The 16437-nt window shown below is 35.6% G+C and overlaps 2 protein-coding genes across 4 annotated transcripts; both read left to right on the forward strand.

Annotated features, from left to right (window-relative positions):
* Nucleotides 1-1097: 1097 nt before the first annotated feature.
* Nucleotides 1098-5605, forward strand: ube2ka (ubiquitin-conjugating enzyme E2Ka (UBC1 homolog, yeast)). The gene is made up of 7 exons (XM_039655127.2): nt 1098-1257; nt 2579-2672; nt 3151-3209; nt 3577-3659; nt 3766-3865; nt 3992-4120; nt 5371-5605. The coding sequence occupies exons 1-7, from the start codon at nt 1186-1188 to the stop codon at nt 5443-5445; spliced, it is 612 nt and encodes a 203-aa protein (XP_039511061.1). The 5' UTR covers nt 1098-1185; the 3' UTR covers nt 5446-5605.
* A 1283-nt stretch (nt 5606-6888) lies between these two features.
* LOC120465270 (neuronal acetylcholine receptor subunit alpha-9-II) lies at nt 6889-15476 on the forward strand. Of its 3 annotated transcripts, none has more exons than XM_089135145.1 (8): nt 6889-7449; nt 7547-7690; nt 7809-8099; nt 9174-9316; nt 10830-11002; nt 11532-11712; nt 12446-12797; nt 14208-15476. In XM_089135145.1, the coding sequence occupies exons 3-8, from the start codon at nt 8045-8047 to the stop codon at nt 14750-14752; spliced, it is 1449 nt and encodes a 482-aa protein (XP_088991271.1). In that variant the 5' UTR covers nt 6889-7449; nt 7547-7690; nt 7809-8044; the 3' UTR covers nt 14753-15476. The 3 variants fall into 3 exon arrangements, with proteins under 3 accessions (XP_088991271.1, XP_088991270.1, XP_088991272.1); XM_089135144.1 differs by having other exon boundaries at nt 6890-7449; nt 9171-9316; XM_089135146.1 differs by having other exon boundaries at nt 6891-7449; nt 9171-9316; nt 10848-11002.
* Nucleotides 15477-16437: the final 961 nt, after the last annotated feature.

Genomic DNA, 16437 nt, shown 5'->3' on the forward strand with positions numbered 1-16437 from the left:
GTTACTTTTCGTTACTACTAGATTAGCGTTACTAATCGGATTATGTTACTTGCCCTAAAGATGTTACCCTAACACTGATCATCAGTAAGACATTACAATAAGTTTCATTTTATTTAACAAAGTTATCATGTGTCAAATAAAACAGCTAAGCGGTAACTTCAAATACTTAAATAACCAAGACTTATAAAGCATAAAGTTAAAAACTTTAAAAAAATTTAAAAAAATAACTAGGAATGTTGTGCACTTATATTTATTTTGATAAATATATTTATGCTCATATATTTATTTTTAGTACTTATAATTGTGTTTTTTGAATTAAAACATTTTTTTTCCTATTAAGCTCTATGTAATTGTCTCAACTTAACAGTACAAAATCCCAACGCGTTGTCTAAACACACACCATTTATGATAAGTAAAAAATTCGTACATCCAGAGGGTGGCAGTATTTGCCATTTTGCCCAAACTTAATTTGATTGTAATCAATCTGCTTAAACATATGTACAACTTAAGTTTACTTAATGTTCGATTACATGATTGATTTGTGTTGCATTAACAACACATTAATTGTTCCAAAATAGCACACTTCAAGTTAACTATTAATTAACACACTTGAAGTATATTAAATTAGTCTATTAATTTTTTTTTACATTTTAAATTAATAAATGCTATTTTACATAGGCTATATTTTTTTATTATTAAAGTATCGTATTATTATTATTACTTTTATATACTTTTACTTATAAATGCATTTTATTATTTAATTCTGTTTTTTATATTTATTTATTAGTTTTTATGTTTTTTTGTGTTTTGCACTTCATTTTCCAGTTTCAACTGCATGCAGAAATATGAATGTAAAAACATTTTTGTCATGCCAAAAGCACCTTTAAACTAAAACGTACTGTGATGTGCAGACAACACTCGCTTACACTCACTCTGAATAAAGTAAACTAGGACAGAAACATGAAGGTTGTGCAAAAGTTAGTCAATACTTGATTGATGCCATGGGATGATGATTATATTCATGTACCAAGTCACATCAAAAATACTATGGTATTCCATCTTTATTGTAGCTACACAGCATTATTGTGTGCGTGCGTGCGTGCGTGTGTGCGTGTGTGCGTGCGTGTGTGTGTGTGTGTGTGTGTGTGTGTGTGTGTGTGTGTGTGTGTGTGTTGGTTGTGGTGTATGAACAGCATGGCCAACATCGCGGTTCAGCGGATCAAACGGGAGTTTAAAGAGGTTCTGAAAAGCGAAGAGGTTCGTTCAGCACTTACACACACATGTGTACATTTACTTTGACAGCTGTCAATCATGCCTTATGACTGACACATGTGCATTTAATCATGTGCAATGATGGACGGATCAATTGTGACTCACTCTGATCTGGACAGAATCCGCCACAGCTGTGATTTGTCTCGTTCATTGAGATGATGCAGTTTAATGTGTGTTTTGGGTGTCAGATACGCGATTTTGGGGGAATATTATGGGATGTTTGTCCCGTCAGGCCGAACCGCATTTAAACGAGTCCAACCCTCCGAAACAAGCCAAAACACATATCTCTGGCATTCAAATGTGTTTATTTGACCGATTCTGCTGTATTTATTGTGCTTATGCAGTGGTTTGATGTGTATTCCTGTGTGTTTGTGGTGTTTTTATAAAGGCCTGTGTGTGACTAGCCGCATGCTAACCTAAGGCCAGCTAGTGCTACATAAACACGCACGTTTACGCTTACGTTTGACGTTAAAACAACATTTTTATGCGCACAACAATTAATATTTGGGTTAATTTATGTGAGCTGACGTGTTTTTACGGTATGACAAACTTTTATGATAGTTTTGTCAAGGATTAGATAGCTTCGTCAGAATCACAACAATGATAAGATTGATGATTATTGTAATTACGGACGCACATTTATATTAAAACCTCCATTTGTGACTCGTGATTCATGTTTATTCTATAAATAATATAAGTTATAATGACATAATGTGTGTATTGAGTGTTGTGTGAAACTTTTAAAACGAGTGTAAACTTCAGCAAATGAACTGAATTTACCGACTAAATCTCTGATCCTTCATTAAGTATCTATCTTAAATAACATTATTTGGGTATCACTAATTATAGTGAGTTGTTACAACTGTCAGTCACAAATTAAGTGCTACAAATACCATTACCAGGGTACAAAAACAATGTTTTTGTGATTTTTGGTTGCATTTACCTTCTGATATCATCACTGTACCATGACTTGACTACAGCATCCCAGTTAACAAAAATATGTTTTGCCATAACTTTGAAAGAGCCTTGTCAAAAGTTTGTAGGATGTTTTTTGCTAGAGTGGGTCCTTTTGAATTTTGGATTTAGTTGCAAAATTTGGGGTTAATTTTACTTTGCCATTTAAGCCTGTGTTTATGTTTTAGGGCATCAAGAAAACGAATAGCTACCGTCCCAAAGTTGCAAACCTAAACCATACTTTCCGAGGCTTTTTCTGCTCTCATTTTGGGGACAAAAGCAAACAATTTTATGGAATGGATATTTATTTTTTGTTGACTAACTTTCCTGACATTTCTTTTTATTTTCACAGACAAGTAAAAACCAGATCAAGGTTGATTTAGTGGATGAGAATTTCACAGAGCTGAGGGGGGAAATCGCAGGACCGCCAGACACACCTTATGAAGGTAAGACGTTTCTGTCATACCTGATCTACCACATACACCTCAATTATTTTATGCCACGCCTGCCACACAAACAGCTGTCAAACTGTATTTTGCATCATTTTAATGAAAAATATATATTTTTGTGCAAATAAATAATCTTATTTCTCATTTTCAACCAGCATAGCACTTCTGCCATTTGATCGACTTAAAATGGTTTTAAATACAGATAAAACCAAATTAATAATTTTTTCAAACTCAAAAGTTATTCCTGAATTTCTTGTACTCATTTCTCAAATCTTTCCTTTCTGACATTGGAACGACAGTCATTTTTCTAAATGCATGCACTTGTTTAAATGTTTTTGTTTCTAAACGTTTCAGATGTCTTGGTGACACGTATGCATGCTTACTGGAGTAGATATTTACACTAATATGATGTTGATTTCATGAATTGTTTTTCCTCTAGTTTTATGTGTTTTTCTGTCTTTTGTCTGTTTTGTAGGTGGCAGATTTCAACTAGAAATTAAAATTCCAGAGACGTATCCATTTAATCCACCTAAGGTGAGTAAGGAGAGATGAAGCACAATCACAGAAAACAAGACGCATGCCGATTGACAACAACAACGTTTGAGACGGTTCTGATACATAATCTCATTTACTGCATGAAAACGGCGAAGCCGCATCTGAATGAAGCTTATTTACCTGCTTATTCTTCTACTTCTGTTGGCTGTGCACACACAATTTATTCTTTATTTACATTTATTTCTTTTTCTTTTATTCTTTCTTATTGTAGTGCAGATTTTTAGTGCAACATGCTGCATTAATTCGCCAAATATTCACACTTTAGATGCATTTTGTATTCCCTGAATTGAAACTGAATCACATAGTTAGGTGCTCGCTTCTTTACTTGTCCGCTGATGTTTTTCAGGTGCGGTTTATCACGAAGATCTGGCATCCCAACATCAGCTCAGTAACAGGAGCCATTTGCTTGGATATCCTGAAGGACCAGTGGTAAGATCACACTGAACGCACTATAGAGCTGTGAAGCAACAGTGAACACTGAAACTGATGAGCTCTCTCTCGTGTGTGTGTGTGTGTGTGTGTGTGTGTGTTTCAGGGCGGCAGCCATGACCCTCCGAACAGTGTTACTGTCACTACAGGCTCTTCTGGCCGCTGCTGAACCAGATGATCCACAGGACGCTGTAGTCGCCAATCAGGTATATAGACAATGATGCATTTATTAGGATTAACCCCTTGAGATGAATCATCTTGTTCGTTTCGTTTGGGTGTCAGGCTGATGTGGTCACTTCCTGTTTTCACTGTGTTTATTTCCTGTCTCACAGTATAAACAGAACCCAGAGATGTTCAAACAGACGGCTCGACTCTGGTCACATGTTTACGCGGGAGCTCCCGTCTCCAGCCCAGACTACACACGCAAAATAGACAAACTCTGCGCTATGGGCTTCGAGAAAGTGAGTAAAGCAACACACGCTCACAAAAACACGCGTATAAACACTAAATGATGTTTTTGAATGTTCAAAATGTTTACGGGAACATTTCATCATTCTTCAAACATGTGAACGTTACTTTTGAATGTTTTGAAACAAGTAGTAACATTTAACAAACGTCAGACGAACGTCCAGCTAAAATGTTGTCCGACAAAAAGAAAAAAAACAGCGTTCCATGAAAGATGTGTAAATAATGTTTTTGTGCTAATGTTCTGAGAACATAATTAAAAACCAGATAACACTGAATGATCTGGAAGAAGGTTTGTTCAGACCTTCATGTTCAGGAAATCGTGTACAGAAATGAGGGCCCTATGAAACCTTTTTATTTTTCCCCAAATTCCGTTTTATTTGATTTTTTGACTCCTTTTTATTGGTTAAATAAAATGTTAGTAATCATAAAGCATGTCTAATTAATTGAAATCATGCAACTTAATCAATTTAACTACAATTTATTAAAAATTACATGTTTAGGGCTCTATGACATTAATTTTATTAATTTTTTCTCAAATTTCACAAGTTCTGTGTTAAGGTTTCAGGATTCCATTTTAATGGTTTAATTACATTTTAATAATTAAAAAAGTATAAAAATAAATGTAAAAAGGATATTTAATAATTAAAAAAGGATAATTATACTGGTATAATTTATAAAATAAAATAAAAAAAAATTTTAATTTATAAAATAAATAAAACATTTTATTTAACATTTTATTTAAATAAAAAATAACATTTTTTTTTAAATTTTTAAAATAAATAAAAACAATTTTTTTTTAAAATATCTATAAAATAATTTTTCTGTTTTTCCCTCCAGAAATTCTGTTACGTGTTTAAATTTTCTGGTAATCAAAAAAGGTGTAAAATGATAATTTTAACTATATGATTAAATCAATATTACTTTTAATCATATAAAATAAAACACACTTTTTTGTCAAACAAAGTTTACATCTGTAAAATATTTCTGTCAGAATTTCTTCAAGTTAAACCAAACTTTTATTTTGAAGGGTTGCAGTGAAGGGTTACGGTGAATGCTCATAGAGCGGCTCTGGAGCTGAAGTTCATGCGTCCTCATATAGATGTCCCGTTTTTATGACCGGAGTCCACGTTTTCCCGCCTTATGGAATTCATAGTGCCCTAACAAGTGCACATGCTACGCTTTAGAAGCCGCTTATGTACTATTTAAAAGGTGTAGTGATTGTGGCACGTTTTCCTCTGTGCAGAACGCAGTAATAGTGGCGCTGTCGTCGAAGTCCTGGGACGTGGAGACAGCGACAGAACTCTTGCTCAGCAACTGAGTCCCACACGAGGAGCCGAAGCACCCGGTCTCACACAATCACTCTCTTTCTCTCCTCGCCATCTTTTCCATTCCTTTCCTCAAAATAGTTCATCCCAAACTGAAAACGTCACGTTTATGTTGTTCGAAACTCGTGTTTGTTCAGCTGAATGTTCACGCTGCTCTTTCTCTGCACAAAGAAAGGTTTTTGAACAACATGAGCGCGAGTTTAAGATGCGTTTACTTTCATTTTTGCGTGAACTGACTGTGAACTTTTCTATCTCTTTCTTTTGTTTACTTATTTTTGTTTGGATGTGCCTTTTTTTTCTTCTTTCTCTCTTATAATCTTCATCATCATCATCATCTCCTTCAGAACGGTGCAGCAATCTGACTCCAGCCCGACTGTAGCCCCGCCCCCTCGCACACACACACACTGCAGTCTTTCTCCCTCCCGCACAATCATTGGCTCTTTTATCTGGAAAGTATTTTTAAAACTACAGTGTCGAACAGAACGCCGTGAAATGGTTCCTATCACTCATAGATGTTAATCTCAAACATTGAAGACTGGAAAACACACACACACACACACACACACACACACACACACACACACAGATATTTGAAAGACAAGAGTTCATCTGTAAATAAAGCTATTAAAGTCTGTATAAATTAAAGCAATGTGGCAATGCCTTTATTTATTATTGCTTTGTGGAATAGTGAAATAAACACTAGTTTCATGGCTGAGCATGTGATGTTTGGATGATCTGTGTTTTGCATTGACTGCAGGTTCTGACACCACAAACACATTCATACTGAATATGAGCATGGAGATATAGCCATATATTTAAAAGTCTCTTCTGCTCAGCAAGGCTGCATTTATTTGATTAAAAATACACAAAAAACAGTAATATTGGGTAATATTATGACAATTTAAAATAACTTTATATATTTATAAATATATTATATTTTATATTTTTATATTTAAATTATATATTTTATATTTATATTTTACGTTTATATTTTTATACATTTTAAAATGTTCAGCATCATCACTCCAGTCTTCAGTGTCACATGATCCTTCACAAATCACTCTAATATGAGGATCTGATGATCAACACACAGTTATGATTATTATCAGTGTTTATAGCATTTTTGTGGAAACACATTTTATTTTTCAGGATTCTTTGATGAATTTAAAGTTCAAAAGATCAGCATTTATTTGAAATATAATCTTTTGTAACATTATAAATGTCTTTACTGGCACTTTTGATCAATTTAATTCATCCTTGATGTATAAATGTATAATAAAATAACATACTGACCCCAAACTTTGGAACGGTGATGTTTAACATTACAAAATCTTTCTACTTCTGATAAATGCTGTTATTTTCCACTTCATATTCATCAAAGAATCCTGAAATATAAAATGTAAGTTACTGTTCTCAACATTAATAATAATCATAAATGTTTGTTGATTATCAGATAGAGTGATTTCTGAAGGGTCATGTGACACTGAAGACTGGAGAATATGATAAATTCAGCTTTGATCACAGGAATAAATTACACTTTACTGTATATTCACATAGAAAACAAATGATTTACATTAGAATAATATTTAATTACATTACTGTTTATTTTGTATTTTTAATTAAATAAATGCATTCTTGGTGAGCAGAACAGACTTCTTTTAAAAACATAAAAATCTTACTGATCAAAAACTTTTGAACAGCAGTGTATATATATATATATATATATGAGCATAACAATTGGAGTAAAAAAATAATAATTTAGCAATGTCCAATGTCTTAAGTACGTTTGTTGTCTGTTAGTAATAGTGATATATATCACACACACATATATATATACACTCACTTAAAGGATTATCAGGAACACCTGTTCAATTTCTCATTAATGCAATTATCTAATCAACCAATCACATGGCAGTTGCTTCAATGTATTTAGGGGTGTGGTCCTGGTCAAGACAATCTCCTGAACTCCAAACTGAATGTGAGAATGGGAGAGAAAGGTGATTTAAGCAAGTTTTAAGCGTGGCATGGTTGTTGGTGTCTGAGTATTTCACAATCTGCTCAGTTACTGGGAGTTTCACACACAACCATTTCTAGAGTTTACAAAGAATGGAGTGAAAAGGGAAAAACATCCAGTATGGGTCAGTCCTGTGCATGGGCCAAAATGCCTTGTTGGATTCAAATGCTCTTGAATCATCTGTCCATCATAAAAGTGCATCCGCTTTGTTAGATGACTTGAGGGTGAGTAAATCATGTGCTAATTTTCATTTTAAAGTGAACTACTCTTAACATATAACTAAACCAAAGGCGCACTAGACACATGACGTATATATTGTATTTCGCTCCTGTGTTATTTCAGAACACGGTAATGATGATAAAGGTGTTATTCCCGTCACAATCACCACCTCATCTCCGTTACCTGTCCTCGAGCCCACCTGTTGCGCGCATGATTGACAGCTGAATAGCGGCGCGTCTGGTTACCGTAACGGCAACGCGACACCCGGAGCTCCAGTGACGGCAGATCGAGCGCGGAACGGGGAGAAGAGAGAGAACAGATCCAGCGCTGATGCTCTTGGGTGATCTCTGCTCGCGGGGATGGAGAGGATCTGCGTGGGGATGCTGTTCTTCTCTGCGCTGCTGCTCGTCGAAGGTGAGACACGCATAGTCGAACCAGATTATACATTCATACTCATTTCAGGCTGGTTTGGTAGGCGTAGTGGGGGTTAATTATGCAATAAGTTCTTCAAAGACAACACAAATAGTTCTAAGAACGTTTCGTTGACGTTAAGGTGTGAAAACGTCATTTTTGAATGTTCTCTGATCACTCGAAATGATTTTTAACGTTATTCGAACGAACATTCCATTTCAGAATTTTGCAAAGTTTATTATGTTTTTGCTTTTAAAAAGTGTCAGTGGTAAAATAAAATATTTTTCCCTTTGAATGTAGTTTTTTTAAATTTGTTTGTTCATGTTTTAGGCAAAAACTTCTATGTCTATTAATTAAATTATTTAAACATTGTTTTATATCTAATGTTTTAATATAGCTTTTTTCTTCTTTTTTTGTTTTAATATTGTTACACATGAAAGACATTTTGTTAGTTTGTTTTGTGGCCTAAACTTTCAGTATATTCACATTTATCAGATATAAATTGGTTTAGAAATCTCAAATTGATCCCAAACGTTGTTACAACAACCAGCCCATTACTCTAACAAGAACACATTCATGTGTAAAAACTGTTTTAAACCTGGTATATATGAAGAGTTCAGATGCAAAAGCCTCTAAGTGCCATTTGAAATGTTCTTCTAGAATGATCATTTTTATCAAGGTTGTATATTTAAGTTCAGTAATTTCACTTAAATGGCAATGAGGATTACCTATTAATTGTCATTTAAGTGAAATTACTGAACTTGAATATATAAGCTTGATAAAAATGATCATTTTAGAAAAAAATTTCAAATGGCATTTAGAGGCTTTTGCATCTGAACTCTTCATATTTTATGAATATTTGTTGGCTCTTTGACACAACACTTTAATCAGCTTCAGGGAACGTTCTCAGAACTTCAGCTAACTTTTTTCCAGTAATATAACATTTATTCAAAGTTATGAGGTCAAAAACATTATTTATACATTGTTCTTGAACTTTTTTCCAAACTTGTTTAACTAGGATGTTTTTTAAATGTTACTTCTAGTTTCTGCATGTGTGTGTGTGTGTGTGTTCAGCAGCTCATTGTGCTCAGGGTCGATACGCACACAAACTGCTGAATGATCTGATGGAGAATTATTCCACTGCTCTACGACCGGTGGACGACACTGACAAAACCCTGAACGTCACGCTGCAGGTCACGCTGTCTCAGATCAAAGACATGGTCAGTCTCTCTTCCTTAGTTTACTAGCCTACTTCATGTGGGGAAAACAACTAGCCATGACATCATACACTCAGTGAGTTTTCGCAGCTGTCAATCATGTGACATCATAGACTCGAAAAAATAACAGTTCCGAAAGTGAGTTTTCGTCGCTGTCAATCATGTGACATCATACACTCGTAAAAATGATGGTTCCAAAAGTGAGTTTTCGCACCTGTCAATCGACATCATACACTGGTAAAAAGAAAACTTCCAAAAGTGATTTTTCGTCGCTGTCAATCATGTGACATCATACACTCGTAAAAAGAAAATTTCCAAAAGTGAGTTTTCGCACCTGTCAATCATGACACAAAACACTCGTAAAAAAGAAAAGTTCCGAAAGTGAGTTTTCGTCGCTGTCAATCATGTGGCATCATAAAAATAATGGTTCCAAAAGTGAGTTTTCGCACCTGTCAATCATATGACATCATACATTGGAAAAAAGAAAAGTTCCAAAAGTGGTTTTTCGTCGCTGTCAATCATGTGACATCATACACTCGTAAAAAGAAAATTTCCAAAAGTGAGTTTTCGCACCTGTCAATCATATGACATCATACACTCGTAAAAAGAATAGTTCCGAAAGTGAGTTTTCGTCGCTGTCAATCATGTGACATCATACACTCATAAAAATTATGGTTGCAAAAGTGAGTTTTCGCACCTGTCAATCATATGACATCATACACTTGTAAAAAGAAAAGTTCCAAAAGCGAGTTTTCTTAGCTGTCAATCATGTGACATCATACACTCGTAAAAATTATGGTTCCAAAAGTGAGTTTTCGTCACCTGTCAATCATATGACATCATACACAGGTAAAAAGAAAAGTTCCAAAAGGGAGTTTTCTTAGCTGTCAATCATATGACATCATACACTCGTAAAAAGAAAAGTTCCGAAAGTCAGTTTTCGCACCTGTCAATCATATGACATCATACACTAAAAAGTTAGGCTAATCCTTCTAAACAGTTTTTTTTTATGAAACATTTTTGTTTCCCCAAAGAACCTTTCAGTGAGTTTAAAGAACATTTAGTCTAAAGAACATTTAAAAAAAATAATAAGTTAAGAATAAAATCTAACCTTTTTCACACCAAAGAACCCTTTTCTGCAAGTGCACATGCGATATATATGTCTCTCTCTCTCTCAGCCACTCTCTCTTTCTGTCTGTCTCTAGTTGGCATCTAATATTTACAGCAGTCTGAGAGTTTCTGCTCAGCTGACCTTTAGTAACGTCATATAGCTAATGCTAGACCTACAGCAGTGTGTGTGACAGCAGTAGAGAACGGACAATTTAAATGTTTTTATTCTGCATTACTTACTTACTTTACTGCACAAGACCAAATCAGATCTTGATTATAAGATCATGTGATAATTCTTTAAGATTTTAGGAGAAAACTCAGCAACACACTTTTAAACAATATAGATCATTTCAAAGCAGCTTTACAGTGTTAATAAGAGACTAGTACTGGGAATAATAGATGATAGGGAATGAGCTCTGTGCAGGACGAGAGGAACCAGGTGTTGATCGCGTACCTGTGGATCAGACAGACGTGGCACGACGCCTACCTGAAGTGGAATAAAGACGAGTACGACGGTCTGGAGGTGATTCGCATTCCCAGCAGCCTCGTGTGGAGACCAGACCTGGTGCTCTATAACAAGTACGCCCGTACGTTCATGCACATGTTAGCATTCCTCTGGAGATCTCTTTACAACTGCAGTATTAGAGCAAACACCATGTTTTTAAAGAACACCATGCTTTCCATCTTCCTCTGTCTCCATTGTAGTCTCGGGAACGAACATGTCTCAATATTCCTCATTATAATAATTCATGCGCAGAATAAAGGGGCGGGGCCTGGTTGAGTTAGTTAGTAGTGTGTTAAACTGGTGGTTATGGAAAGGGGCGGGACTTTCCCAAACACACTCAAAGCACTCGACCAATCACAACACATTGATCCAGCCGACCAATCAGAGCACAGTGTGCTTTCAGAAGGAGGAGACAGGAAGTAAACAGAGCGTTACTGACAGACTGGGAAGAGAGGAGCCGCAACAATATGAAAATAATATGTTTTTGAACATTCAAGCAGGAAAACATTTTAGAAGACTCAATGGCATAATAGGTCCTCTTTAACTTGAACTCTCTCTCTGTGTGTTTTGCTCTTCTAAACACACACGTGTGTGCGCTGGCAGGGCGGATGATGACTTCTCCGGGCCGGTGGACACTAATGTGGTGCTGCGGTACAACGGCGAGATCACGTGGGACGCCCCGGCCATCACGAAGAGCTCCTGTGTGGTGGACGTCTCCTACTTCCCCTTCGACAGCCAGCAGTGCAACCTGACCTTCGGCTCATGGACCTACAACGGGAACCAGGTACAAACACCAAACACAGCCGCCAGAAACAGAAAGGCAAAAGAGAGAGAGAAAAGTGCTTTTAAATCAGCACGTTTTCTTGAGATTTTTCGTTTTTAGTTAAAGGGTTTAAAAAGTTATTTAATAAAATGGGAAAGTTTTGGTTCATGTATATATGGTACTACTTTCCGACTAAAATAAATAACTGCATAACATATACTCTTCACTTAAAGGTGCAGTGTGTAATATTTAGGAGGATCTGTTGACCGAAATGCAATATCATAAACATAAATATATTTTCAGTGGTGTATAAAAACCTTACATAATGAAACGTTGTTTTTATTAGTTTTTATATTTTTTTTATATGTCGCTGTTTCGACATGTTTCTACGGTGGCCCTGAACGGACAAACACGTTTCGTCACTATGTTGTTCTTCATGCAAATAAGTTTCTAAAGTCAGCGAATAAAACGCTGACACAATGATGAATAAGTGACTATAATATTCACAATAACATTGTTTTATTTAATAATTAAGTAAACCTAATTTCTTAATTTACTTTTGTAAAGAAACCTCGTTGCTACTCTCCGCTGTCTCAGACGACGACATCGCTTTCTGTCGGCAACTTCTGTTGGGTGAAATTCGCAAACTCACCACTAGATGCCGCTAAAAATCACACACTGCACCTTTGATATATATAATATATATAGTGTGACATGCGTTAAAAAGTCGTGGTCTCGAAACGGTCTCCTCCAGGTGGACATCGCTATGGGGATGGACAGCGGCGACCTCTCGGACTTCGTGGAGAACGTGGAGTGGGAATGTCACGGGATGCCGGCCACGAAGAACGTGATCATGTACGGCTGCTGCTCGGACCCGTATCCCGACATCACCTACACGGTTCTGCTGCAGAGGCGGAGCTCGTTCTACATCTTTAACCTGCTGCTGCCCTGCTTCCTCATCTCATTCCTGGCTCCTCTGGGCTTCTACCTGCCCGCCGACTCGGGAGAGAAGGTTTCGCTGGGCGTGACGGTTCTGCTAGCGCTCACCGTGTTTCAGATGATGGTGGCGGAGAGCATGCCTCCATCCGAGAGCGTTCCTCTGATCGGTGAGTCTCGGATCTACTGATTAGCTGTCTTAGATAGGGTCATATTGTAATTTATTGACAGAAACAACGTACTGAAATCCGATTTAAGAGCAAATTTCAAATAACGTTTTAAATAATGCTAGCAACATGTTAAACCATGCTAGAAACATGCTATCAATGTGATAAATCATACTAGCAACAGGTTAAACATGTTAGCAATGTTAAATCATGTTAGAAACATGTTAGCAAAATGTTAAATTATGTTAGCAACATTTTAAATCATGCTAGTAAAATGCTAATCCATGCTAGCAATGTGTTAAATTATAGCAACATGTTAAACATGATAGCAATGTGCCAATTCAACATGTTAAACCAAGCTAGTAACATGGTAGCATAATGATAGAAATGTGCTAAATCAGGCTATGAGTGTGCTAATCATGTTAGCAACATGTTAAATCGTAATAGCAACATGCTAAATCATAATAGCAACATGTTAAACATGTTAGCAATGTGCCAATTCAAGCTAGCAACATGTTACATCATGGTAGCAGAATGTTAAAACATGCTAGCAATGTGTTAAATCATGCTATCAATGTGCTAATCATGTTAGTAATATGCTAACAACATTTAAAAACATGTAAGCTACATGCTAATTCACGCTAGCAATGTGTTAAATCATGCAAGCAACGTTAAACCATGTAAGCAACATGTTAAACATGTTAACAGTGTGTTAAATCATGTCAGACTAATTCTAGCACTGTGATAATTATGCTAGGGACATTCTAATCAATGCTAGCACTGTGTTAAATTATACAAGCAACAAGTTAGCAATGTTAAATCGTTAACAACATGCTAAATCATGTTAGTGACATTCCAACAGTGTGCTATATCATGTTAGCAACACGTTAAAACTTGTTGACAATGTGCTAAATTATGCTAGCAACATGTTAAAATACGCTAGAGCAATAAATATTTGTTATTATAAAGAGATTTTAAAACATGCTTTATATATATTTGTGTGTGCCAACAATTAAATTCAAACTTCAAGCTTTTAAAACTTTCAGGCACATTATGCCCCTCCCACAAAACAGCCAAATGGCGAAACTCGATTTTGAATTCCGATAGCATGCTATTCTGAACACAGCAAATTAGTGTCTATATCCTAGTGTGAACGTGCTGAGATCAGATAGACAGTGAATATTTAAAAAGACCGCAAGAAAGGGATCGACGCAAAGCTCTGTCTTTCTCCGCTAGGTAAGTACTACGTTAAAGGCTACGTTCTAGTTTAAAGCAGGCTAGCAACATGTTAGCAAAATGTTAAAACATGCTAGCAATGTGTTAAATCATGCTTCCAACATGCTAATCACGTTAGCAACATGCTAATCAAAAGATAGCAAGAGATTGACTTTGAGCTCTGTCTTCCTTCGCTAGGTAAGTACTACGTCGCGACGATGACCATGATCACAGCGTCCACTTCTCTGACCATCTTCATCATGAACATCCACTTCTGTGGAGCCGAGGCCAAACCGGTGCCGTACTGGGCCAAAGTTCTTATCATCGACTACATGTCCAAGATCTTCTTCGTCTACGAGGTCGGCGAAAGCTGTGCGTCACCGTTCGGAAAGTCGGAAGAATCCGAGCCCTTCGTTCGCAAACACAACAGGAACCTCAAAGAGAAACCAAAAGGAGCTCCGCCTCCCTGTTGCCCCGACGACGAGAAACCGGCCGCATTCCATCTGACCTTTAATCCCTGTGTTTACTGCACTTACCGTGGCAACGGCGGAATTCTCGGCTGTGACCCGAAGCTGGTTTGGAATGTCGAGTACATCGCGAACTGCTTCCGCGAGCAGAAGGCCACGTGCCTGAAAGTGGCCGAGTGGAAGAAGATCGCCAAGGTGATGGACCGCTTCTTCATGTGGATATTCTTCATCATGGTCTTCCTCATGAGCATCCTCATTATCGGCAACGCACCTTGAGACTGCTAACAGTCAACGGCTGGGAGGAGCGATGGCATATTCAGTTCGACTCGCATCCAGCTCAGTGTTTCCCCTAGTGGTTGTCCCCTGAAACTACTAGTGTCGCGGAGCGGGTGTGCTACCTGAGTGTGTGTTCGTGAGAGTGTGTGTGTGCAAGTGGATGTGAGCATGTGTGTGTGTTTGCGAAAGTGTGTGTGTGTGTGTGTGCGTGAGTGTGAACTTCGTGTCACACCAGTTTTAGACTATGGGACATTTAGAGCCGTTAACGAAGAGCTGATATCAGAGATCAGGTTATAAGGAGATGACGGCAGGTTTAGGGTTCAGGTTAAGCAGTTAGTGTTGATGTTAATTGGGTCAAATGAATCTCTTCACAAAGATAGATGTACAAGTGTGTGTGTGTGTGTGTAAGTTAATCTGAGTATTAATAATGTAGACCATCTTGCCTCTCGATGAGCACATCAGTTATGCCAGTCTTTCTGAAAAGAGATCTGTTGTTCATTAGAAGGCTGTAACCGGCTACATTACAGGAGTCACACACACACTTGCACACACACGCTTGTACACACACACTCACAGACACACACTGTCCTGTGTTTTATGGCTGTACTGGGAACAATTTACTTTTCAAACAAAAAGCACAAGTAAAGATGTTTGGCTTAACATGTGATTGGTTGTAAGCAGGTCTGAACATATAGTGCTCAAATAAACATGATCATTTTACTGAGCCACAAGACTTGCTGTGATATATGAAGTGTACATCATACATAATAACATATATCTAATCTGACAGCTTAGTGTTCTGTTCTTCCTTCATCGCACTGAGAAACTGAATGCTTTAAAAAAAAACGCTTAACGGAAAACAATATTTGGACCCGTCCCGTAATAATATTAAAATAAATAAATTAGATTAAAGCGATAAAAATAATAATAATAAATATATACTTTTTTTTTTAATAAATAAAAAATATATTAGATTAAAAGTAAATTGATGAAAATAAATAAATGCAACTTTATTTAAATAAATAATAAAATCATATATTATATTAAAATAAAATTGATTAAAATACTTTCATTTGATTAAAATAAAAATAAAATATTGATTTTAATAAAAATAAATAACTACATAAAACATTTGATTTAGATAAAAAAATAAATGTGATAAAAATAACTAAATAAATAAAAATTGGTTTAAATAAATAACAAGAACAAGAACAGTAGGAATAGTATGAACAAGATTATACTAAGTAACTAAATTATTCAATATATTTAAATAACATTAAATACATTTGATTAAAGCTAAAACATTTATAGATTTTATAATTGTATTTATGACAATTTTATCAAAATAAATAAGATTAATTTATGAATTGATTAAATCATTGATTACAAATAAAATAAATATAGTATAGTAATAAATAGAATAAATAAATTAATATTAAATTAAACTAAATTTATTCAAATCAATAAAATTTGATTAATTAATTAATAATGAACTAATACTTTAGATTTAAATAAACATATTAAATATATCAATAAAATTAGTTTTTAATAAAAATTAATAACTACATAAAACATTTGATTTAGATACATAAAAAATAAATGTGATAAAAGTAAATAAATAAATAAATAAATAAAAATAATAAAAGTAGTGAAAAAAGTAAATAAATACACAAATAACATAAAAC

The sequence above is a fragment of the Pimephales promelas genome, chromosome 9, assembly GCF_988280905.1.
Source record: "Pimephales promelas chromosome 9, fPimPro1.hap1.1, whole genome shotgun sequence".
In the NCBI taxonomy this organism is placed as follows: Eukaryota; Metazoa; Chordata; class Actinopteri; order Cypriniformes; family Leuciscidae; genus Pimephales; species Pimephales promelas.

Bases quoted from the DNA above. Each gene is read 5' to 3' on its own strand.
- ube2ka (XM_039655127.2), top strand. From the start codon at position 1,186: ATGAACAGCATGGCCAACATCGCGGTTCAGCGGATCAAACGGGAGTTT. The intron at 3,210-3,576 runs GTGAGTAAGGAG...GATGTTTTTCAG, and splicing joins ATCCATTTAATCCACCTAAG to GTGCGGTTTATCACGAAGAT. The intron at 3,660-3,765 runs GTAAGATCACAC...TGTGTGTTTCAG, and splicing joins GATATCCTGAAGGACCAGTG to GGCGGCAGCCATGACCCTCC.
- LOC120465270 (XM_089135144.1), top strand. From the start codon at position 8,045: ATGGAGAGGATCTGCGTGGGGATGCTGTTCTTCTCTGCGCTGCTGCTC. The intron at 8,100-9,170 runs GTGAGACACGCA...GTGTGTGTTCAG, and splicing joins TGCGCTGCTGCTCGTCGAAG to CAGCTCATTGTGCTCAGGGT. The intron at 12,798-14,207 runs GTGAGTCTCGGA...TTCCTTCGCTAG, and splicing joins CGAGAGCGTTCCTCTGATCG to GTAAGTACTACGTCGCGACG.